The sequence below is a fragment of the Lampetra fluviatilis genome, chromosome 3 (genome assembly GCF_964198595.1).
Source record: "Lampetra fluviatilis chromosome 3, kcLamFluv1.1, whole genome shotgun sequence".
Taxonomy (NCBI): domain Eukaryota; kingdom Metazoa; phylum Chordata; class Hyperoartia; order Petromyzontiformes; family Petromyzontidae; genus Lampetra; species Lampetra fluviatilis.
In genome coordinates, this window is record NC_136277.1 from 21950719 (window position 1) to 21975351 (window position 24633).

At 44.1% G+C, this 24633-nt stretch overlaps 1 protein-coding gene across 1 annotated transcript in view; it reads right to left on the reverse strand.

Annotated features, from left to right (window-relative positions):
* Nucleotides 1–24633, reverse strand: part of LOC144954614 (unconventional myosin-Ie-like) — a 112093-nt gene that overhangs the window by 31310 nt on the left and 56150 nt on the right. Inside the window, exons 5-18 of the mRNA XM_078885074.1 lie at nucleotides 16347–16434; nucleotides 13028–13117; nucleotides 11704–11835; nucleotides 7526–7660; nucleotides 6989–7121; nucleotides 6307–6503; nucleotides 5460–5540; nucleotides 5238–5324; nucleotides 4172–4258; nucleotides 3533–3700; nucleotides 2638–2723; nucleotides 2270–2351; nucleotides 944–1050; nucleotides 413–511 (exon numbers count right to left, since the gene is read on the reverse strand). Coding sequence (XP_078741200.1) covers nucleotides 413–511; nucleotides 944–1050; nucleotides 2270–2351; nucleotides 2638–2723; nucleotides 3533–3700; nucleotides 4172–4258; nucleotides 5238–5324; nucleotides 5460–5540; nucleotides 6307–6503; nucleotides 6989–7121; nucleotides 7526–7660; nucleotides 11704–11835; nucleotides 13028–13117; nucleotides 16347–16434 — 1572 coding nt within the window. The remainder of the gene's footprint in view (nucleotides 1–412; nucleotides 512–943; nucleotides 1051–2269; nucleotides 2352–2637; nucleotides 2724–3532; nucleotides 3701–4171; nucleotides 4259–5237; nucleotides 5325–5459; nucleotides 5541–6306; nucleotides 6504–6988; nucleotides 7122–7525; nucleotides 7661–11703; nucleotides 11836–13027; nucleotides 13118–16346; nucleotides 16435–24633) is intronic.

A 24633-nucleotide genomic window follows, 5' to 3' on the forward strand; every position in this document is an offset into this window, starting at 1 on the left:
GGGCCGATCACCATTAAACGTAACATGCCACTGCGATTCCGGAGGTATTTTTTGGGGATTTACCCGGACATCAATTCATCCGGCCGGGTGGCACCGCGGTTAGAGCGTGCGTCTCACAATCTAAAGGTCGCGGGGTACAAAATCCAGTCGTGGGACAATTCAGCCCACATTCCAACGAGCCAAAAAAAAAACGAGAGCACCGTTCAACTTTGTTGGAAGCCACCAGTGATTGTGCTTGGAGAAAACCACGGGGAATTTGGATTTTCCACCACTGGATCAGAGTATACGAGTGCTGCTACTTTGCTTATTTGCGCAAGGATGCAGAGACACTTTAAAACTTTTTTATGATCAGACACAGGCAACTGCCACTTGGTGACACTGACAATGCCTGTGTCCCCCCCCCGGTACTCACCGCTGCAGGAACTTTTTGAAGATGCGGCGGTACGCGTAGCCCGCGCGACGCACGCGGATGTTCTCGCGCAGGCCCAGGTACTCCGCCTGGTGCTTCACCCTACGCACGCACGTGCACGTCATAGACCGCATTGTACAGCACCTCCCAAGAAAACCACGAGATTACAAAGACAAATCCCCGAGAGATAACAGCTCTTGTACCCCATTTTCCACTGGCACATCCGAGCCGAGTCGAGCCGAGCCAGCGCGGCACCTTCAAGCTACGACTACTTTTCCAACGGCCAATTGCTGCGCCGAGCTGGAATCAAACTACGACACGTTGAATGTGGCCCAAGGCCAAGCGCCGGCCATATTCAGGGCTGATGACGCGTTCTTTGGGAACGGCATCAGCGGCACAGCTCAGCTTCTGCGGTGACAAAACAACCAAGCGCCCTCTCCTGAGCCCGCGCACGGTTGGCTCGGCACAGACCCAGCATGGCTCAGCTGTACGGTGGAAAAAGGAGGCGTCGGTTTGGCGTGGCCGGGCCCGCACCTGCTCTCCTCCCAGTCGCGTGGACGCTTGGTCTCGTTGGGCTTGATGCAGCGGATGTAGTGCGGCGTGCACTTCATGAGCGTGTTCACCAGGTCGTTGGCTTGTTTCTGGGAACCACATGGCCGGACGTCACGCAATGAGCTCCCTCATGCATTGACAAATTGGCACGGCATGCACACAGTGTAAATTACAATGTTAATTATTTATCCGGAAAGCACACAATGAGCCTCAACAAAAACATTTCAGGAGGGTCCTGCATTCGGGATGTTTGTCCAATATAAATAATGACTGATTGTAATGTGGGAGAAAAGTGGATTACCCAGAGAAAGTCCACGCACATGGAGGCAATGCTCAACAATGCTATCCGTTGACCACCTTGCAGGATGCAGTTGCTGGTCTCAGTCCGGTTACCAATGAGTGCACACAACAATCTACATTAAACTTGGTTCTGCATATAATTTGGACAAATTCCACCTTTCAGAAGTGAAAACATTGGTTTGACTCTCATGCAACAAATGGTAAAATACAAATGCCGATGGAAGGAAAACAATTATTGTTGAAGAGACTGAGCCCGATCACAGGACTGTGGGATTTCCACCATGGCTCAGACACAGAAATAGAGAAGAGCATTGCCCCATGCACCTAACCTTTAACCAACTATTTTTATTTCCCAAGTAAGGCCCACTGAGCTATACAGCTCCTTTTCAGAAGGATAGCTCAACAAAGTGGCTTATCATGTGGAAAGGTATCGCATCCAAGTACTATAAACGCTTGTTTTCTTAATGTGTAGGGAAAAACCGGAGGACCCGGACAAAAATCCACATGACCATGGGTAGAACACGCAAACTCCAAATAGATAGGCGTCAGGGTCGGGAGCAAACCCACAACCTTCTGTATACCAGGCAAGGTAGTTAACATCTCACCACCTGCTAATCCAGGGAGACTCTTTGACTTTTATACAAATTAGCTTTTGTGATAAGGGCACGAATGTGGTATCACGGCCCAAGTACTCAGCACCATGGTGACCCATGATGTCATGATGGTGTCCGGAGTTGGCCTCCACTACCCAGCCCAGCAGTGTCACACGAGAGAGGCTCCTGGGTTGGTGGTCAGGCAACGAGTTGCCATCTAGGATTGCCACTTTCCTAGGATGTTCTCTTTTTGAGACAGCCATCCTGGGAAATCTGTGAGCCTTCCAGGACACTGAAAGTCCCGGTTTTTGTTCATCAGTTGCGTAATAATACACCACTCAGGACGATGCATTCAAGTATAGTGCTCCACTCTTCTAGAATTGTGAGATATTCGTGGGTACGGGCCATGAGGCACCTTTATTTTGCTGGCTACAGTTGTTGGTCGCCCTTTCTTCTCACTCTGAATGTTTTCTGGGAACAGCGCCTGGATGAAGGAACTATGGCACAAAAAGAAGACGACAAAAGTTCCCCCCACGTGTTTATAAACGTGAACAAAATCACTCAACTTTAGCATTGTATGCAAAGGACAAAAAAACACTTGCATAATAAAAAAAAATTAGGTACATATATAAACTGTAATGTGATAAACTGTAATGTGATTTTACGCATGACAATTGAGTCACATGATTTGTGAAACTCGTAAGCATTTTGCCTTTACACGACGTCACGCCTGTTAGTCAAGCGGGAAGTTTTTTTGTACTTTGAGTTTTTTGACCAACATACTGCTCGCTGCTCTGCATCAGTTCGATCAGGTCCGTGAAAAGGACGTCGCGATTCCGCTCGCAAAATCCCTCCACATCGTATGACACCTAGCAGAGGAAAACAAATAAACAGGCATGAATTCCACATTCCTATGACAAGGGGCAGTCTCTTCACAGGACAACGATATTTGGCTACCCACAAAGTCGTGATCGACTCGCACTGATCCCTACAGTAAGCGCCAGGCTAGATGCAATATCATATCATTACTATCTACGTGACTTTACCGAAAGAACCAAAAAATATGAATTCCTGCAGTCACGAAAGTTTTAAATCAAAATTTAAAAAAACGTTGTAGTTTTTGTTGTTGTGACCTAGATAAATAAAGGAACATCATTAATTGAATAAAAAAAACAAGCTTTCGTGAAACCTAACACACTACCGCCACTCTCTGTAGCTGCCATTCATTCGACGCAATGAGGCATGATAAATGGTGTGCAATTTCCATTCTCTCTTTATCCATCGTTGCCCTGTCCAAACACGCACTGTTGCACACTGTATGGCATTTGCTAAATGTCTCTTGCTTTGCGATTGCAGATGGCGGTAAGACGGTGGTTGCCGAGCCGTTCTATCCAGTAAAAATTTTCATGCTCTCCAGGTCAGGGGTCATGCCCTCTCCAAAAACCTATATTTTGGAAAGTGACTGTTTGCATTCGAGTTGGTGTACTCGTCACCCTTGTACTCATGAAGGTACTCAAGTTATAAGCATGATCGTGCGCTAGCGCTGAACGTGGTAAGAGTCGGCACCTCTGATTAAGCATGATTGGCCACGTACTGTGCGAAAGAAGTTCAACATACATACATACATAAAAGGGAAAGGTGCTCTTCGTGTGCGCGTGTCTGGCTGGCGGAGCCGCACCTTGCCCGCGTAGTGGTGAACGATGAAGCCCTGGTTCCAGCTGTTGAAGTGCTCGTGACTGCCGATCTGCGCGCGCAGCTTCTGCAGCAGCGTGGCGTCGGCGCCCTCGCCCTTGGCGTGCATCGTGGCGCAAACGTCGTCCAGCACGCTCATGATGCCCGGCGGGTTCTACCCATCATGAGCCGGCGCACAGACCACACACACGGCTCCCGTCGCGTTGTTCGTCCTCTTACAACATTCGTTCGTGTCCTACTACTCTTATCACAGCATCCTTCTTATACCGTCGTCCCATATCGTAGCCCTCGAGCACTCGAGCAGTAGAAATACCACATTCCTATAGCAGGGGTGCCTGAAATAGAACGACGACTGTTGGCTTCCCTTGACCAATTAAAGCACAATAGCCCGAATTGACACCAGACCAGTCCAGCACTTTAACAACATTACAATCCGTTTAAATATATTACCAATCACTCTCTTACAAGTGAGCATTAGATGACCAAGACTAGGCTTTCGCCTCGCTTTACAGTGGGTAAGGCCAATGGAGAGACTACGACGGATTGCGTATCACGACGTTCAGTTGCACCTACTGGCCTAGCCCGAGGCCCCTCTTGATGACGAGCAAGGCAAGACGATTCCTACCACTTTGTTTTCAATGAGGTCGCACACGATCTTGTTGTTGAAGTAGTCAATGGGCGTCCACTTGATGCCTTCCTGCACGTATTCCTCCTGCAGAGATCACACGCGCTTTAGCTACGACCAAGACCTACTACTAGGGAAGACTCGACATGAGGTCACGCTTTCTCCGGTCAGCAGCCGTGTCCACGCAACAATAACGACAATAACAACAACACTACCGCACCAACCGATGCAACGGTGTCACGTTACTTAGGAATGGAGCCTTGATGCAGGGACGATAGCACGCGACTTAGGGAACTTGCAGGAATGGAGCTGCTGCAAAATTTACGATCACTTTTAGAGACCCGTAGAAGGCACTTTCAGGATTCCCTGTTTTTCTGCGTTAATAATACCCGAGTTCCGCCGAGATGAAGACAACCTTTTAGTTTATCGTACGTGGTTAATAATATATTATAAAACATTATCCAATGATCACGGGGAAGGCCTAAGAAGACCAGATGGTGAGATACCGTTTGGGCGGCTCTTGTAATTTGCGTGTTTACTGTTATTTAAATTCTTCTTTTCAATAGTATATTGTTGCTCGTCTCTTAACTGTCACTCTTAAATATGCTGTTCGTTTTAATGTTAGGTAAGAAACACTTAAATCTGTGCTCTCTGGCTTCCTGTGTAAAAAATTGGGCCAGGTTTTGCCCAATCCTGGCCAGTTGGCTCAATAATAAACGAACTACTGTGCAGCAGCAGTTGCTGCTGCGGGATATGGCGGAGGGTCGTTGGCAGTCCCTCGGGGTTCGAGGATGACGTCAATCAGGTTTGGTGGTGGCTGAGGAGTCCGAGTCTCGATCCACAGATATTTGGGCATTGGCGGGTGGGGGAACGTGGTTCCAGGTGGTAGTGGGATCCTCAGTGCCAGGGTAGAGAGGGCGTTAGTCGCGTGGTGTGGTGGCATCAACGACTTTGGCCACCATGACATCCTGATCTTTGAACATATTATCCCATTTTGCTATAAAACACATTTATTTTGCTTCCTGAATGTTAGTCATGAAACATAAACCCTCGGGGTATGTTTTACCTGCTCTGCCTTTAGCGTAAGTTCGATGAAAATTTGTTGCAGTTTCTCGTTGACGAAGTTGATGCAAAACTGCTCAAATCCGTTTTTCTGTAACGCAAAGTGAAGCAACGACAAAGAGTTCAGAATTAAAGTCCCGAATGACACAATAAAAAAAACGGTATAACACAAAATGCCAAGTCGCGTTTGTGAAAATGGCAAGAACACACGAAACGCACAACGCACCTGAAAGATTTCAAACCCGTAAATGTCAAGGACACCAACATTGTACTCTTCGTGGTCCTTCTGTATGGCTCTGTTGATGGCCTGTGATCAAACACAACACCCACACCCCCCCTTGATAAAGGTCTCAAAGCACACACAGCACTTAATACACCACATAGAGAACAGCGACAAGACAAAGATCCCGTCCTATTACCTTACTAGACTGTAGGGAGTAAGCGCCATTCGCGAGCACCTATTAAGGCCGACACTACACAAAAGGAGGTGGGGGTGGCCATTACCACGCCCGACCCCCTTTGTCTCCCAAGCGGCGATATTTACACACCGCACCAGGTACTTATTTGAGGCTAAGTCGGGTTCACCTCGAAGAGTGCTAACCACTCAGCCACCGCTCCCCCCACACACACGTGTAGACACGCACACAATGCAGTGACTTACACTGACCTATACATTTGACTTTGGTGAAGAAATGGCCATACATCCCAAGCAGAACCTTCCTGTAAAAAGGTTCTAAAGACCCATTTGAGACTTTCCTAGATAAATAAGACTATTTAATCCTTTTATTTTATAAAAACCTAAATAACATTTGAGAACATCTGAAAGCACACGATGCGGTAACCGTCTTTGTTTTATGGCTAGCCAAAAGCCCCTGTGAGAATGACTTGAGTTGGCATGATGGTTAATGCTCCTTGATGAGATCAGCAAGATATTGTGGTTCATTTGTGGCAAGCACTGTTGTCCTCCACCCGCACCTCCGATGAGCACGGTCGGCTACGTACGGTGAGAAAGAAGTTTAACATATCATACACACAAGGCAGCCGGCTCGGCCTCTGCTGCGACCGGACCTCACCTCGACCAGGTAGTCGAAGACGCGCGCGTACAGCGCCTTGGCGAGCGCGTCGCGCGTGTAGTTGGCCTGCTCCACGTTGAGCGTCACCTCGATGGTCTCCGACTTGCCGCCCCACTTGCTGTCCATCTGCCGGCTCGTCAGCTTCTCCTTGAGCCGCGCCTGCTCAATCCCCAGCAGGAACGCCGGGAACGCCAGGACTGTCGGAGCACGGTGGGGGAAACAAAACAAAAAGGGGGGTGGGGGGGGACGTTCATGTTAAACTTTACAGTGTGGCAGAGGGATAATTTAGGAGCCGCAGAGGGCAGTTCAGCAAAATGCATTGTTGTCCTGGACTATGCTCCAAAATCTATGGTGAGTGGAAAGTTGCTCATTCTCCTCTGCTCCACGCCCCCCTTTGTCTAGAACTCCCCCAGCCGTCCGTCCATGTTGTCGGCTCCCCGTCCCCCCTTCAGGATCAAGACCTTGCTTTTTTTAATCTCGTCTTTCCCTTTCTGCCTGCGCCTGACTGAATTTACAAAATAAATACGCCCACTTGTTTTACTTAGAGCGTCTTCAGATGCGACCGTATCTACGAGCCGTGTAAAAATCCACGTTGCATTCCATTTAATTGTAAATCGCCAGTGCAGGAGCTCGACGGCGGCGCTTGTGTTTGTGTTTGACCCGCGGAGGTCGCGCGGCTCACAGTCGTCGTTTTCGACGGCCGCGTAGTTGCCGGCTTCGCGGAACGACAGGTTTCCCAGGTGCAGGATCCCCGCCACGATCTGCAGCACCATCTGCTGATGCTCGGCAGGGATGCCGATCACTCGCATCGCTTTCTGAAGTGAGGAGGGGGGGGGGGCGGTAGGAGAGTGGGGACACGGTGAAGGAACGATGAAGAGGCGTGCGTTTGGTGGAGAGGAGGAATAATAATGGAAGAGAAGGTGGATATGGACATAAACCAGAGGGGTCAATTAAGACCTGGTTTTGAATCAAATAAATACATGGTAATGACCAAATCACCATGAACGTACCCAATGGTGTTTAACCAAGATTGCTTCTGGAAAAGAATGATCAGGAAGAACAATTGGTAGATGGACGTAAATCCAATTTAACTGCGGCAATTATATTATGCCTTTCCTATGTGTTTATGTACTTATTTGTTTGTTTGATGGGAGCAAAATTGATCCACTGGTAGAAAGAGGCCAGTACCTCTGCAGCCTGGTTGCTAAGCGATGGTTACCATGGTTTCCTGGAAGTCCTTGCGGTCATCAATGTCATCGACCTTGTAGGCCCCAGACTGGTTGAGGTAGTAATAGTAGTCCGGTGTCGTGATGCCCAGTGACTCTTTCTGGTCACCCACTGCTGCTTCTGTGAGCTGCAGGAAATACGGGAAGCAAGCAGATACTTGAAGACAGTGTAAAACATATTCTTGGTTCTTTCGGTAAAGTCACGTAGAAGGGAAAATAATAAAATAATGAAAATAAAACAATAAAATTATCACGACCTTTCGATTGCAACACAAGCAATGTAAAATGTTTACATTTTTTACCACATTTGTCATAATATGATCAGGTGGAACTGTGGTTAGAGGCAAGGTTGCCACCTATCCTCAATTTCCTGAGATTGTCCTTGGAGAGGTAGTGGTTCTGGAAAAGCTGCAAGTCTTTACATACACTGAAAGTCCCTGTTTTTGCTATTGAAGTGAAAATACACCACTCAAAAACATGCTTTTATATGTAATTGTTCCCTCGTGAAACATTCTTCTTCCCATGATATGTCCCAGTGTTTTGTTATACCTCAGGAGGTGGGAATGCAAGTTATATGGCCAAAAGCAACCGTAAGCTCAGTTCAACCTATTATCTCTCTGGAATAATTAAAATAAGTAGCAGTTTGTGGCAAGTCAACAGTGGTTGGTCTGTGCAGAAACAGGACCCAGCCGTAAGAATGGGGAATTTTCACTGCTGGGTCAGAGAAATCAACAGTGATAAACACCATCCCTAGGCTCACTTGAGCATGCCACAAAGTTGTCCTTCACTGTCATGATTACAAGCACGGCCCTATTAGTGAAACAAGCACAGTAATAAGCTACCAATTAATGCGGCGGCAGACGACTGTGCCTTATAGTTCAACAAAACGTTTTACAAAAAAAGAGGTGCCAGGAAAATACAGTGAAATCTCTATAGAACGTTTTTTTCAGGGGACATGCCTTGTTGAATGTTTAAATGATCATTTACATCTCAATTTCAATCCATTTGTGGATCAAGGCCTTACCATTATATCTCGTGCATGGGAGGTTGTTTGACCAAACGTCACCATGCTGGTCAGTGCTCGATGGTGAGGTGGGTGGTTGGGTGGATAGAACCACTCGCCACTTATAATTGTGCCAATTTGAAAAAAACAGCAATTGGTTAAAAAAATGCAAGTAAATCGTAGAAACTGCAATGGTTGCAGAGTGGAAGCATGAGCCTATAATAGCCTCATCAACCCTGTCATTAACTCTGTCTTACTACAGAAAAATATACAGCAGACTAACATTCGGGTGGGCACTAAACACTTTTCTGAAATCAATGCAAAAAGGCCATTTCTCAAAAATGTTGCCCCACTATGTGTTTGTTATGAGGCAGTGCCAGGAAGGGAACTGATGAGGCACGTGTGGTCTGAGTTGATACAGACACAGTTTTCCATTCGAAGATGTTTGGCATCAAACAGACGTTTATGAATGGTGACATTTCAGTCTTGTCAAGGCATGGCACTGTGACGCATTTGTTTACTTCCATTATAAGCCACAACCTTTTGCCGTACTGTACTCCCTGCTCAGAATAGACGGATCAGTGCCAATAAAATTAACTTAACACTATTTTTCACTCGTAAGGGTCTGTTTGTTAATGAGGATGGTAATTAAGTATTTTAACCAAACACAAGTGCCATTTACGGTTACCATGCACTTTTTACTCTGGGTAAACATAAAAGACAGATCACTGAGAGTTTGCAGAATGGAAGTGGTAACATCATAGCAGTGCAGGATGGGCAATGCTAAGATGTAGGTGAACAATCTATCATGTTTGTCGGACAGTGTTGTATTAAGTTACTAATGAAAGAAAATGTCCAGCGAGATGAAAATGTCAGTAAATTAGCAGATACTTCGCTCGCATGCAGATGTGTGTGAGTGGGTAGAAAGTAATTTTAAAAAGGGCATCTGTCGATGAAAGGATGTGAAAGCAGATATCCTGAAATGGCTGTCTACATATTCGCAGGAATTTTTGTTTCGGGAATTAAGGCTTGACAACGGTGATAGGATGAATGTGTATACATAGCAGGGGAATACCTTTATAATTATGGCAAGTTTCATTCACTTTAAAACTGTCTACTACCGCTCTAATTGCAGCTTATCCGTGGTTGACTTCTATAGCATTGCCCGTGTACTACAATAGCATTGTCAATGCAGTCGTGATAATGTTACTATAATGCAAACATATTTCTTCTGAGATCATGTTTGTAAAAAAAATACTAATCAGTAAGGCAAAGACATGGGCTTTAAGGAGCTTCGTTGAAAGCAGTGGAGTAGTGGGTCTCTTTTTAATTATGACTGCTATGTTGTCCAGGAGAAAAGCTGCATAACACATTTTTGGGGTTTTATTTGCTTAATTTTAATTATGAAATGTATAATTAAGTACTGAAAACGTGGACATATTGCTTGCTTACAACCCTCCCTCTCCTCCCCCTTGAAAAGGGCAATTAAAACATGATTATGTAAATTGGGTCAATGTGCATATAAATTAGAATTAAAAATACATTATTAAAAAATTATCCACGTTATTAGATTGTACAAGGGTGTTTATTCAGTGCTCTTCACGAGCCTACATAAAAGCGAATTTTCCATGATGTGGTACTTTATTAATTGTGTTATTTAAATTTGTGTATAGACAGATTTTTTTTTCGGCAGGAAGGGCCCAACGAGCTATTAGGCTTTATTTCCTGGGCATCCTGCAACGGCGCAGGCGTTAAGCGGTACAGATCTTAGTTATGAACATGGTTACATCGGTCGCGTTACAAACAACGAGTATCGGTCAGTTTAACACGTAGGCTTTCGCGACCAATATCATTCAACATATACGGGTTTTTTGTGGGTTAGATCGTGTAAAATATAAATCTGTCGTTAAACGAGTATCGGTACGTGCTTCAAGAATAGGGAACTAGTTGAAGATGCAAAAATGTCGAAGTTTTTGATACCATTAAAACATACAAAAAAACTCAAAGCGTCTTTATCCCCAAACAATAATCTGCTTGCACCTATTCCCATTGGTGGCCTGACATCCAAAAGTGAAAATTACAAATTCATCTGGAGGAAGACAGTCTTAATATACAACAACCACTGTCAGCATTTGAACTAAGAAACACCAATGTGCTCACTGACGACTGATTTCCAAAAGCCCGAGTTACTCCGAATAAAATTATGTTTGAAGGCCCTTGACCTATCAACTACTAAATGAAGGTCTCTTCCCCGAGCCAAGTCGCAGGGGTTATTTGTTCACATGTCACCAAGTTCGTCAATCGGGAGTTGGTGAAGAGGGGAGCCCTGGACTGGTTCAGATTGAATGTGCTACTGAAGTCAGCCTTGGCCAAGAATCAAACCTCTGGTCGTCGGGTTCATAAAGCAGTGAAAACTAGAGTTCACTTTGCTTATCATTTATTTCGCACAACCATGTGACAAACCTGTTTAGTTATCACGGAAAAAAAACACCTCACATTCTAACCTTTGGAACACAGCAATAAAAATCTGATATTTTGCTTGTTTATTACAAGCGTGACTGAGTTGTGAAAACAGCAGGCTCCTAGTAAATAACATTCTGAGTTCAAATCCCCACCATGGTTAACAGTCCTTTATAATTCACAAGTAAAAAAAATACTTGATTGCTCAAAATACATGCGGGAAAACATACCACATTATCATGGCGGGGGCTGGGGTAGTCTCTGCATAGGACAACCACTGTTGACCCCCCACAAAGAGGAAGGAACACTGAGTTGGCCAAGGGATGGGCAGTCCAACTGGATTCTGTCTGTGCAGAGCTTTGAGTGTAAACCCTCTATATTGCATGAGTGATTTTCTAGGTAGTCCCGTTTCCTCCTCCCATGTTACAAACACTCAATGGTATCGGTCCAGTTTAACACGTAGGTCCAACCATCTCATGCAAGACCTTCCTAAAAACAGAGTCGTGAGACTCAGGGAAGCATTTACGAGGCAAATAACTGGCATGATATTGATGGGCCGAGTTAGAAATATCTCATCTCAGAACCTTCCAGTTGTGAGTCAGATTCTGTAACCGCAGCACCACAAAGAGATAACCCCCAATCTGTGCGAAGAAGAGTTGGTGCGCGAGGGTCATGGGTCAAGGTTCGGGAGGAACAGAGCGGTCATGCCTGGTAGTAGATGTGGAAGTTCCTCTCCTGGGGGTTCTGGCTCACGACCCGAGACTTCTCCAATAGGAAGTTTGAGATCTTCCCTCCATCTGGCTCTCCACCCCGGCTGAATTGGATCTCGAAATACTTTCCCTGCAGGACACACATGACAGCAACAACAATAACAACAAACATTGGTGGAAAATAATTGTTTGGAAAAAATGAACTCGGGTTGAGGTGACTTTACAAACAGATGAGACCTCTGGGTTGAATGTTAAAGGCTGCTCGCGATGTCTTTTCAATGTAACAATCGCACCTTTGTTATTGTACAGGGGAAAATAGCAGTTCACTTATCACAATCTAGTATTTTAAGGACAGTAAATGGATTGAAAACGACAATGTTATGGTAATGACGTGTTTGCGTAATTGGGGGCTGTTGGCCTGTGAAATGTTACCTCTAGCACACTCATTTTATTACTGTATGTATATCGAGTATATGTTCCCGAGGAAAGGTTTGCACATTACCAGGGCAGAATCCAGACTGGAAAGGATGAGGCACTGTTGATTTCCTACAGATTGGTGCTCATTTAATTGCCCCCACACAGGAATTTGAAATCGTAGCTGCCATGTGATCAACATGCGATGACATAGGGTAATGCACTGCTCTGAAAGGGTTCCCGGAGAGACACATGCTTATTCTCGTGATAGCTATTGCAATTTTAGTTACAAATTTTTTTTTTAAAAGATGCAAGTTCAATTCTGTAATCCCAATGCCACCCGGCCATGTCCCTTAACTGACCCGTTGAGTATCAATGAAACAGAAAAACATGCTTCTATAAATGACCATCACGAACATCCATTCATTGACACCCAAGCTCCTTTCAATGTTCCCTGCTGTCATCTCACCGTCGCCTAACAATCCCCCCCCTTCCATTCATAATCAACGTTTTTGGGTTTAGATCGCGTTATTTATAAATGTGTCGTAACCCTCCGATGATGCTGGATGTAATTACCAGCGAAACGTCGTACTCAAAAATTGTAAATGTTGTGGTTTCACGCTTCAACACACCGGTGGGCTAAAGTAGTAAACTATTTGTCTTTTGTCAACGTGACACTTTTTTACTGATTGGCCCGTGTCGGGTGGTGGAGGGTTACGACACATTTATAAATAATGCGATCTAAACCCAAAAACGTTGATTATGAATAATATTGGTCGCGAAAGCCTACGTGTTAAACCAAACCCCCCCCCCATCACCCCCACCTCCCCCGGCGGCCCACCTGTGCAAGGTAAACCCCAGCTGCACGCTGCCGTCGCCATAGCAACGACGGTTGCCGAGATACTCACGAAGCGGCTGGAGTTGTTGTTGCGGACGGTCTTGGCGTTACCGAAGGCCTCCAGCAGGGGGTTGGACAGCAGGATGATGTCCTTGACATGCTGCAACGCAGGAGGGACCGGCGGAGGGACATTTCGAAAGAGTATTACGAGCAGAGCGCGTGGAAATATGGGCAAGTTGATACGTCAGGAGCCTCGCTTTCTCTGGAAATGGAAGCAGCGTTGTCGTTTCATAACCAAAAGCTTCTCCATGTTCAAAAGAGTGTACGGTTTTTGGGTTTTTGCCCCTTTGAATTATAAAATGAAGAAAAAAATTTGGAAATAACATCTCACACTATCATAAGAGGGGGAAATGACATGGAAATGCATTGTTTCGAGGGGTGTATTATTGGATGAGTGACAAAAACCAGGACTTTTAGCGTGCTGAGAAAACATAGAATTCCCAAAAAGAGGATGATGATCCTGTGGAAAGCAGAACAGGTGGAAACTCTAGGAGGTGCTCATCGCCTTTGTCCTACATGAGTCAGTGGCAGACATTTGTGTTTGGGGCCATCTGCTTTAAAGGGAACACGTGTTGACTTTCTACAAAATGGTATCCATTTTACAGACCCTATAAAAGATAATAATCTCAATCAACACCCCACCCGGGTAACTAATATACAATCTTACAGTAACGGGTTAGGCATTCTACAAATGCACCACTCAGGTGTATTATTTTGAAGTCAACCAATCAAGGGTGTAACGATGCAGACTGATGTTGATTCCTATGCTACGGACATACGTATCAAATTACATGTGTAAGAATATAAGTTGTAATTGTTTGTGTATATTGCATGTAATGGATTCATGTGACCCCTCCCCACAGCCATTAGAGCACTTTAAAAAATTGATTCTTAGCTTGAAACATGACCCTTAATTACGTCAATTAATTGACTGGTATTGCCCTCGTAGGAGTCTATCGCCACAGCAGCATCTGCCGATGCTACTTAACTGTGGTAATTGATTAATAACAGCAGAACTTTGATGTCGGAGTGACGTCACGGATCACATTGGAACTCACACACTTTGAACAGGTTCAAGACAGAGTGGCTCCAGGCTCAACCGAGTGTAGGGTGGCGCTCATTTCCTCTGGCTGCCCCGAGTCACTGGTGTAAATTCCATATTCCCAAGACGAGTATGACGCACTCAATGAACGTTTTTTTGAGAAACGTGTGCAGATAACACCATGGGACGCAAGTTACTCAGTTGAAATGTATATAGCAATCAGCGGCCTCCTCCTGCAAAACCTTGGCAGGACCCTCCTGAAAAAGAGTCAAGAGACTGTGAGGCTTTTCTGGGTAAACAAGCATAACCATAACAACAATAATAAAAAGGAAAGTTGAAGAGATGGAAGCTATCCTAGAGGGCAACATTTTACAACCTTTTTTCTCACTCCAATGGAGCTGCTGGTGGCGTGTTTATAGTGCCGTCCCTCCGTTATGCCCATCGCCAATGCCATTCAGCTATGACAACTCCTTCCCTAAATGGGGTTATCTTGAGTCGACCTCGATTTAGGAACACTCCAAACCAGGGGAGAGCCGCGGATCTCAGGGAAATAATTTTCCATGTCCGGGCACTCGGCACAGACCGATAAGCACATGGGATTGAATGCTGGCAACCCCCCATGTTCATGCCCGGTTGTCAAATTTAATGAGTTGATAGTCTCAGCTAGGCCAGCAATGACTGCACACGTAAACATTCACCCATAATAGAGGTTTTTTTTGGGTTAGATCGTGTAAATATAACTGTGTCGTTAAAACCGCCACCACCCAACACAGAACATGCCAATTCACTACTAGTACAGGACACCGATGTGTTTGAGAGCAAATCCACAACATTTACAATCGGAGTACGACGTTTCGGGTTTACCGACACATTTATATTTACGTGATCTCACCCAAAAAAACTATATTATGGATGATATTGGTCGCCAAAACCTAAGTGTTAAATAAACATTCACTTAAAAATTGATTGGTCAATTATGTGAACATATTGCAGCTCTGAAAATAGCAAATTCCAGACTCATTGCCATGCCACAAACACTTTTAGCAGGGCATATACAGAGGCACCTTGTGTGGATAAAAGAGCCCATTGCAGTGGCTTCTAAAGTTATTCTGTGATATCATCTTACAATAACTCTTGACAGTGTGATGCACTGCTCACTGTGAGAGTTCTCAATGGAAATGTTCTTCTTCTCTTGTCACATAAAACAAGAGCATAATTAGAATACGGATTGTTTAAATTAGAAAAAGGATATCCATAAAGCCATTTGCTCCAATATGACCGAATGTCGATAGGTCATTAAAATCCAGTGAGGTTTGTCTTTGAATGAGCAGTGACCATTCAGGCCTAAGTCTCAGCTTGAATAGTGGGTAGAAACATTCATCTTTAATCAGTTTATACGCTCGTGTTGTTTAAAGATGCCTTTGTACACTACATGTTTTAATTTGACATTACAATTGGGTCACAATGTAAGTCGGTGTTCCTGTTGATTTTAGTATAATAATAATGATGCGTGTAGTTTTTACAACAAAGCCTTCACCTATTCTCATGACTCTTTTTCGGAAGAGTCTTGCATTGGGACATTTGGCCAATTCCATAAATGAGTGTTTGGAATGGGGGAGGAAACCAGAGTGCCTGCAGATGACCCACATATACGAGAGGATACAGCCCACTTCAAAGCTCTGCATAGAGAGATTAAATAATCTGCTCTTGTAAACATAACCTTTTTTTATTCACTTCGTAAAGGAATTCAGCGGATATTCGTATTGTAAACAGTTGTATCAGTAACAATTTCCAAGTGTTATGTTATATTACAAGCGTGCTGAACTTGCAATTGGATGGATGCAGGTTCAATTGCTGACTGCGGGTTGAATCAGCCTCGGCTTTCCCCCATGGTTGCTAAAATAGGTACCGCTCTGTGAGATGGCAACATAGGATAGGTTCTACGGATGGACTGGCCCTTACTCTAGAAATGTGAAATTTCCACTGCTGACTCAGACACTAAGGAAGATGCTCACCACCCAACACTCATTTTATCAACTAAAAATAATGCGACTAAAAATAAAATAATGGCGCAAGTGTGCCGAGTGACTATCATTAGTAAAGGTCACTGTATTAAAGTTAGAATAAAAAACACTTCACCAGTGGCGCATTGAGCAGCACTCTAAATGTTGACGGGACGCGCTCGCTTGGGCTGACGGGGGGGGGGGGGGGTTGAGGGGCGTCATCCTCCATTCTAATTGATGGTGATGAAGAGCGATGAGATTAGAGTGACCCAGGTTGCTCCCACCTGCACTTTTGAGCCTCCTCCGGACACTTTGGAGACATAGCTCATAATGTACTTGGCCGCCACCGTCTTGCCAGCACCGCTCTCTCCGCTGGAAAACACAGAGCAAGGTGGTGGTCATGCAGTGCACGCACACAGGGGCGGGAGGTCAATACACGGAGCAATGCAAGTCCATCCTCATTCAGCACGAATGATGAATAGGTTCATCGACTCATGTCGATTCCTAACGTCCATGATACATGCATGGAATCATGAGAATCGATTATTTATTACTTAAGCAAATTAGCTACCATTATATTCCAATGATTTTAGGATGAGTAATAGCAAGCAAAACTATAAGCTACAAATGAGACAAATTAGATGGTAAAAACGATACAGAATATAACTGAATTATAATATAAAAATGCAACAATTCCACAGCTTGCTTGAAGCGGGGTTAAAGTTTATATAGCTAATGTTTATATCATCATTAGCAGCATCATTTGCCAGGAGCACAAGTGCATTTGCAGCCCAGCCCAGTAAAATAGAAAGGGATAGAATCAGAATATGTATTTATACTGGAGGAATCCGATGAGCTATAAAGCTCTTTTTCACAGATGTCCAGTAGGGGCGGGTAAGAATTTTTACAACAAACAATACAAAAACATTATAGCAGTGCAAAGTACAAGGCAAACAAATTACCCAAACACATACAAATAAAACTGAACCATCCCCATCCTACCAGGAAAAGCCCACCGAGGTATTAGCTTCATTTTTTCAGAAACTCAACTAAGTGGCTAATCATTTGTACATTTATAGCAGCAAAATAAGCTCAATGCATGTTTCTAAATGTAGAGGGAAAAACCAGAGAACCCAGAGAAAAAATCCACGAGACCACAAGGAGAACATGCAAACTCCAAATATACAGTCTTGAAACGTGATGAATGCATGCTAAACTTCAGCATAATTTGCAGTTGATATAATAAAGTTGAAACAGTGCTTATATATCCCGTAGTTGTGGTGGTTGTGTGACAAAATGCGTGCCCAATCAAATCCTTCTCGGGTAGATAATAAAGGAACCGCATTGTGGGAAATCAACAATGGTTAACCAATGTGTAGTTTGGCCCCTGCCACATTTAAAGACGTATATTGCACCACTGGCTCAGGACCTACTTTGTGGTGTGTGTAATACCATCACCGTGGAATTGACAAGCACCTTGATAACAAGACAACATCCGGTGCACTCTCACAGCGGTTGCGAAAAAACCAGCAGAAGAAACTCAAACATGTGCAAGTATTTATTAAGCGAGTGATCCAAAAAGAGTATGGAGAAAATGTTTACCAAGCAGGAACTATCTATAAACACGCGGTTTTCTGATTTATTAACACGCAAACGCGTGGCGTTTGTGACCGCAAAAAAAGGCCGCAAATCTACCAGGAATATTTGTTGAAGAGGTGTGACTACCGTGAATTATATAGTTTAAGGGGTGTGACTACCATGAATTCTTAAAAATACATCCATCAGACAAAGAAAAAAATCACTCCACCCAGACTTGACTGCAGTGTTCGTTGAAATGAAGTGTGCAGAATTCTTGGATAGGTCAAATTAGCTGCACATGCGAAAACCTCAATAAACGAACCACGTGAGCGCACGTGACGGACCAGGGACACGGGTTTTGTGAAAAACAGGCGGCTCTCAACAGCCCACAGAGAGCAGGCTCGCTAACTGGAAGCATACCAGGTTGAAGAGACTTTCCTAAACAGAAACCAGCTGTGCCCTCGATTCAATACCTGATAGCAAACAGGTTTAAGTTGAAAGGACATTATATACTGGTGCACCATAAAAGACAGACTCAAGGAACGCTGTATAGCCTTATAGACTGTTGGGGCATGTGCTGTTAGTAAGCGGCTGATTAATGCTGCTTGCCACAGAAGGGTGGGTGGGGTGTGATGTGGCCAGCACTGCACCCGGCCACCTTTGTCTTCCCAGTGCCGATGTTTACACACTGCAGCAGGTACTTATTAAAGGCTCAGGTGTTGAGCTAAGGGAGACCCAGAACTGATTTAGCTGTCACTCGCCACTGATGTGCTGGGAAATGACTCGGGTTACTGCGTTCACAACAGTGTGCGCACTACTGTACCGCCACTACGCGAATATCACATAGCCACATCACGTATGCGCACACATATTCACACACATGATGGGCTAAATTAAATATAGCAGGTATCTCTGTAGCTACCACTGGTGATTCCATACATATCCATCCAAAATTAGACAAAATGACAATATTTTTTTATGTTCCTACACAACAAAGACTATGGTGAGAAGATCACTCGCTCACATTCTGAAGTTGTCTCATTTTTAACAAACCGCTTTCATTGAAGAAAATCATATTGCATACATCGTCTCCAATATGACTTTTGTTACCAGGACCTAAAACATCTTGACAAACAGAAAGAGTGGAGCTTGTTATGGTGGCTCCTGTATTATGTAACGACATTTAAATAATTGAAGTCGCCTCGATTAAATTAACACTTTCGGAATCTACACAAAAATATATATATATCGTTGGCACTGCTCCAGGCCATGGTTTAGGTTACATTCTGATACATGAGGTAAAATTTAATGCATATTAAGCACCAGATAGAGTAACTCTTATTCTAGATTATGCTTTTTGTCAGTTCCAAGTAACAAAAACATCTCCAATCTCAAATAAGAAATTGTACATCACTCATCTCTTGTTGATGGCCAGAAGTAGAAATTACGTGAGTCCATGGTAGGGATAATTCTTCAAAATGAACATTGTTCCCTTCCAACAAAGTGGTACTCATTTTACCAGCTCTAGAGGGATGATTGGGGGTGAATTTACCCCCTGACCTGAAATTCGCAACTCTCTGAAGAATGCCCTAATTCAATTGCCGTTGGGCTTCTGGCAACTGCAAATCTAAAGGAGAAAAAACATTTATAACCATATTTGGGCTACCAAAAATAAAATGTTCGGTTCTATTCCGTATAGCATTTTATTTACCAATTCAAACGTGTATTAAAAATGAAATGCAGATATCATAACGACATGCAGAATCGCTGAAGCAAAATGCTTTCAAAATATGCTATTTAAATATGTCAACGGTTATGCAAATGTCTCCAAGCCCCCCTTAAGCTTCCTCACTTCCGCCTGGAATATGTGACAAATGGCGCCGTTGATTCTAAACGTTCAAAACAATGATGGAGAGTCAACTTTAAAAAAGATGCTGTGTCACACACGTCTCTTGATTTAGCCGAAGAAGGAATGCTGTTACGTTTCACTCTTAAGAGCTTTTTGGAGAATTTCTCCCCAACAGTGTGGGAACAACTGTTCACGTTGCAAGCAATTTGGGGGGGTCATTCTCACTGAAGCAGCCAGGATGTCTCGGGTTCTTAACACAGTGAGTGTTACGGTCAAACATGCAAACCACCGGTCAAGGTGCAAACCACGCGAGACCCCAAGTCTCCTCGTCCAGCCAGCGGGGCTGACTCACTGCAACCCATGTGATTGCATGCAGAAGTCGTCGTAGGCTGGCAGAAATCTGCAGAAGTTTAAAAGTACGCGGGCAGATGGCAACGTTCAAAGTTGGTAACGGGTTCAAGTGAACCCCCTCGAGCCACTAGCGGCCACTCCATTCAGCACAATAAAAAAACAATCCGATTTTCTTATACTGGAGGAATTCGATGAGCTATAAACTCTTTTGCACAGATGTCCAATGGATTATTGAATCAAATCGCATGAACATTGATTGATTCCTGGGGTGGACAAAACGATACATTCTTGATTTGAAGCTTTCGTGACTGCAGGAATCCATACGATCTGGTTCTTTTGGTAAAGTTAAGTACAAAGAAGAAAAAATAATAAAAGAAACACGGCGTTTCGGTCACAACACAAGCGTCCGTCATCAGGTGAGAAAATGATCTGCTGTTGTGGCTGATCATTTGAAAACGATACATCCCTAATAATTAGCATGTAAACTCTTAAATCAAGCCCAGCATTAGCCCAGTGTGCCTCTTTACATTCCAGTATCACGTTCCCAACATATGTTCACTGTCCCTCCAACTGTGCTCTACGATGTGCTTCTGCATCTATCTCTTGTTATCTCTTCCTTTTGGGATATATTCATTAAATGGTAATTTTGCAGCCTTTTGTCAATACACTACTTGATGAATGTCTGCTCAGGCTGTCGATCATAGGGGTTATTGGACCATACTTCGCCGCGCAGAGCAGTGTGGGTTATTTAAGAGGGGTGCGAGGGAGGTGCAGAGTGGTGTAGCAAGATCAGTGATGATATCATTCCCACTGCTGATGGGTTCATAACGCAGTGATTAGAACACTGGGCTACCGCTCCATCGCAATATTTAGCTATATAACGTGGCATACAAAGACCCCCCGAAATAGCCTAAACAAACGTTTGGGGCAAGTACTGTTTGAGAGCACCTGTCAAGGCTGGCACGGCACACGATGAGGTGGGTGGCCAGGACCACACCCAGCCGGCACGAGCAGGTGTGGGCAAGAAGCTGGCAGGAACCAATCGAGGGTCAAGGGACGTGGGCGGTGGCACCCACCCAGAGTCCCTCGGACTCGGCAATTCCCACCGACCTGGCCACACGCGTGCCCCTCGCTTGTTTACTACTACTACTACACGCTTTCTATGAACTCACTCTGTCTGTTATTGTTGTTGTCGTTGTTGTTGTATCCTCAAATCTTGTAACTCAATTTTTACCAACTTCCCAATGTCGTATCGACTGCAAACTTGGTATACTTATGTCATACTGATGGCAATACCATATTCTATCATTAAGAATAAAATATATATTTTTAAATATTATTTTTACACGCTTTCTATGAACTCACTCTGTCTTGTTGTTGTTGTATCCTCAAATATTGTAACTCAATTTTACCCACTTCCCAATGTCGTATCGACTGCAAACTTGGTATACTTATGTCATACTGATGAAAATGATATATTCTATCATAAAAAATAAAATATATATTTTTAAATATTTTTACACGCTTTCTATGAACTCACTCTGTCTTGTTGTTGTTGTATCCTCAAATCTTCTAACTCAATTTTTACCCACTTCCCAATGTCGTATCGACTGCAAACTTGGTATACTTATATCATACTGATGGCAATACCATATTCTATCCTAAAAAAAATAAAAAATATTTTTAAACAATATTTTGTATATGTTATGTTTCGGCTTGGGTTTAATTGTCCACGCTCAACTGACGTTGCCTGTAAATCACCATGGTTCCCTTACGTTATGGCAAGCTTCGGGGCCACTTCCTGGAGTCGTGGAGTTCTGCCATTACTCGTACGGTACATTTCATGAAAGCGTGTTTAAAAAAAAGTATTTTAAATATTACTTATTTTTGTTGTTGCAAAGTTTTGGAATGGGAAGCAGGAACGGGGGGGTGGGGGGGAATGTATCCCGCAGGAGCGTCGATAAATTCCACGGCAATGTCGACACACTACGGTCCGTGTGGTGTTTCTAATTTCAGCATCAAACAGCAGCACAATCACGACAGAGCAGGTATTGTAATGCACGCGTTCATGCTTGCGTGTGCAAACTACGAAACATTGTGTCTGTAGGTCACTGGTAAAAGTCAAAGCGTCTCAAAAGCGTTGTAACGAACAATTGATTGAGCTGCAATTGTCTATGTAGGTGACCCTAAACAAGCCTTGGAAATTCCACATTCCCATGGTGGGACTGAGGCTATCCGTTGGATGACCTCCGTCGCATTCCCACAGAGATGTATTCATCAACCGTCGACAAGAATTTAAACTCATAGCCATCTGAGACGCTTGTCATGCCACCCGCATGGATTTGTCTGCCCGTGTCGTTGCTCTGGTTTTGTTATACCTCCATGTGTAATAGTGAGAAGCAGTGGTGGATGAATTCACACACTCAACTTTAAAGCTAGCAACCTAGGTTGAATTCCTGGTCACAAACATCAACAGTGATGACAATTGATATCTTAACCTGTCTGGGGCCTTCTCTAGGTCTACTCAGCCTAACATCAGCCCAGTTTTGTGTGAACATCGGCATTGGGGAGACAAATGTGGCTGGGCATGCTGATAGCCATACTGATCCCTCGCGAGCCACTTTGCCCTTAATAGGTGCTTGCTCAGAGCACGTGTCCATACGGTCTACAAGGCGGAATAGGAAACGGTATTTTTTGTGTGAAATAGGTAATGCTTTAGATAGCAGTGTGTTGCAAAATAGTCCAAATCATAATTCCTCGTAATGGCCATCACACTGACCACTGAGCATGACGAATGATTGAACAACTCCTGCAATTAAAGGAGTCGGTAAGACATGACTAAACACTTTTAATTTGTGTCTGTTTATTTTGCGGCACTGGCTGACGTGTCGTTGCATGACCTGTACCACTCACCCATTACATCACCGTACATGGCAACGTCCAGATATGCAACGTTGTATTGTACACTAAAAAAAAGTCTGCCTTTGTGGAGATGTGGTTCTGCAATGATGAACTAGAGAAATATAATAATAATAATAAACCATCATCGAAACAATTATTTATCCAGGAAAGCCACACTGGGTCTCAAGGCTCTTTCAGGAGGATCCTGCAACGGGATATTTGGTCAATTCCATTCACGAATGGTAGTGAATGCAAGCATGCATGCATGTGGAAGGAAACCAGAGAACCGAGAGAAAAGTCATCACAAAGACAAAGGACAACTCAGCTCTACCATTCCCTGGTCACCTTGCCACCCTGAGCCAGCAACACCTGGGCAAGCCCTGATTGGTCAACCACCCCATCTAATAACCAGGCTCAAATCCTGCTCACTTCCGAGTTCCAACAAAATCGTGTACATTTAAGGAATTGTTGGTCAAAGACAAATATATATTAGCTGTTGACACAATGCTGCTATTCTGTTGTATTAAAAAGGGTTTCTCTTTCGGCTCCAACCACTGCATGCACAGACAAGCTGGTTATCACACACTGCAAACGCTGCCGATAAAACGTGCATGACAAGGTCCACAAGCACTTTGCATACAAGTGCACAGATATTCAAGCTTACAAAGACCCCCCTGTATAGCCTTAACAGGCTGTTGGGGGAAATGCTGTTAGTGCGAGTAACTATGAAGGCTGGCATGGCACGCGATGTGGTCTCAGCAACACGCCCGACCGTCTTTGTGTCCCCAATGGCGATGTTTACACACCTCACCAGGTCCCTATTTGAGTCGACCTTGGGGTTCAGATAATCGTCACTGGTGTTCTCCGTGACCAGGAATCGAACCTCGGCTTGCCAGGTTCGTATCGCAAGCTTACAGACACGCGCATGCGTGCGGATTAGGCCGGCACCATTGACACAGTTAATGGCACAAAAGAAAACATTGCACGCCTGACCGACCTTTTGCGTTAATGGGGTGGGCATACAGTGCACACAGTACCATAGCCATACCCAAGACCACAAGAGGAAAAAAAACAATAAAATAATAATGATGATGATGCTTTTTACCTCGAAACGCCACGCTTAGTCTCAATAAATGTTTCCAGTGGAATCTGCCGAGATTTAGTTTGGCCAATTCCTTTAATAACCGTTTGACATCAAGTGGGAATAAACCAGAGTACCCAGAGGAAAAAAAACATTGCAGAAGATAACACTCAAAGCTATGCAGAAATAAATTAAAGAACTTTTTTTTCTCTCATCCAAGTAGTAAACAGGCTAAGGTTTGATCACCTTCCGAGAACTGGCAAGATCGGGCACATTCAGCGTTATGTGGTCAGATTAAAGAACTGCCAGTCATTCCGCTTGTTTTGTCTGCACATTATTTAACGAGGTTGGGTTTGATCGCTATCAAACCATGTCCACGTGGGCCAAGCTGTGGTCAGACTCGCAGTGGAGAGGGTGCTACTTAATATCGCGGTTGGGAGGATCAACTTGGTGCATCATCCGTCTGGGGTAAATAAAATAAGCATCACTTTATTACAAGTCAACATTGGTCATTAGGAATGTTCCGATGCATCGATTCGACAATATTGATTCTTACACTTAACGATACACATGCATGAGAGAATCGCCTATTTATAATTCATGCAAATTTCATATTTATAGTTAATAGAATGGAGAAAAAAAACTGTACCCACGAGACAGAAGAAATTTGAAACAATGCACAGTCGTGGAGGTTGTTTGATCATCCTTCTATGAAGCTCAGTGCGGGTTGGTGAAGGCAAGGAAGCACTGGAGCACAGAAGCACAGTACAACAATCGATGTTGTTGCATTTCCCTCTGCTGCCCAAGACTT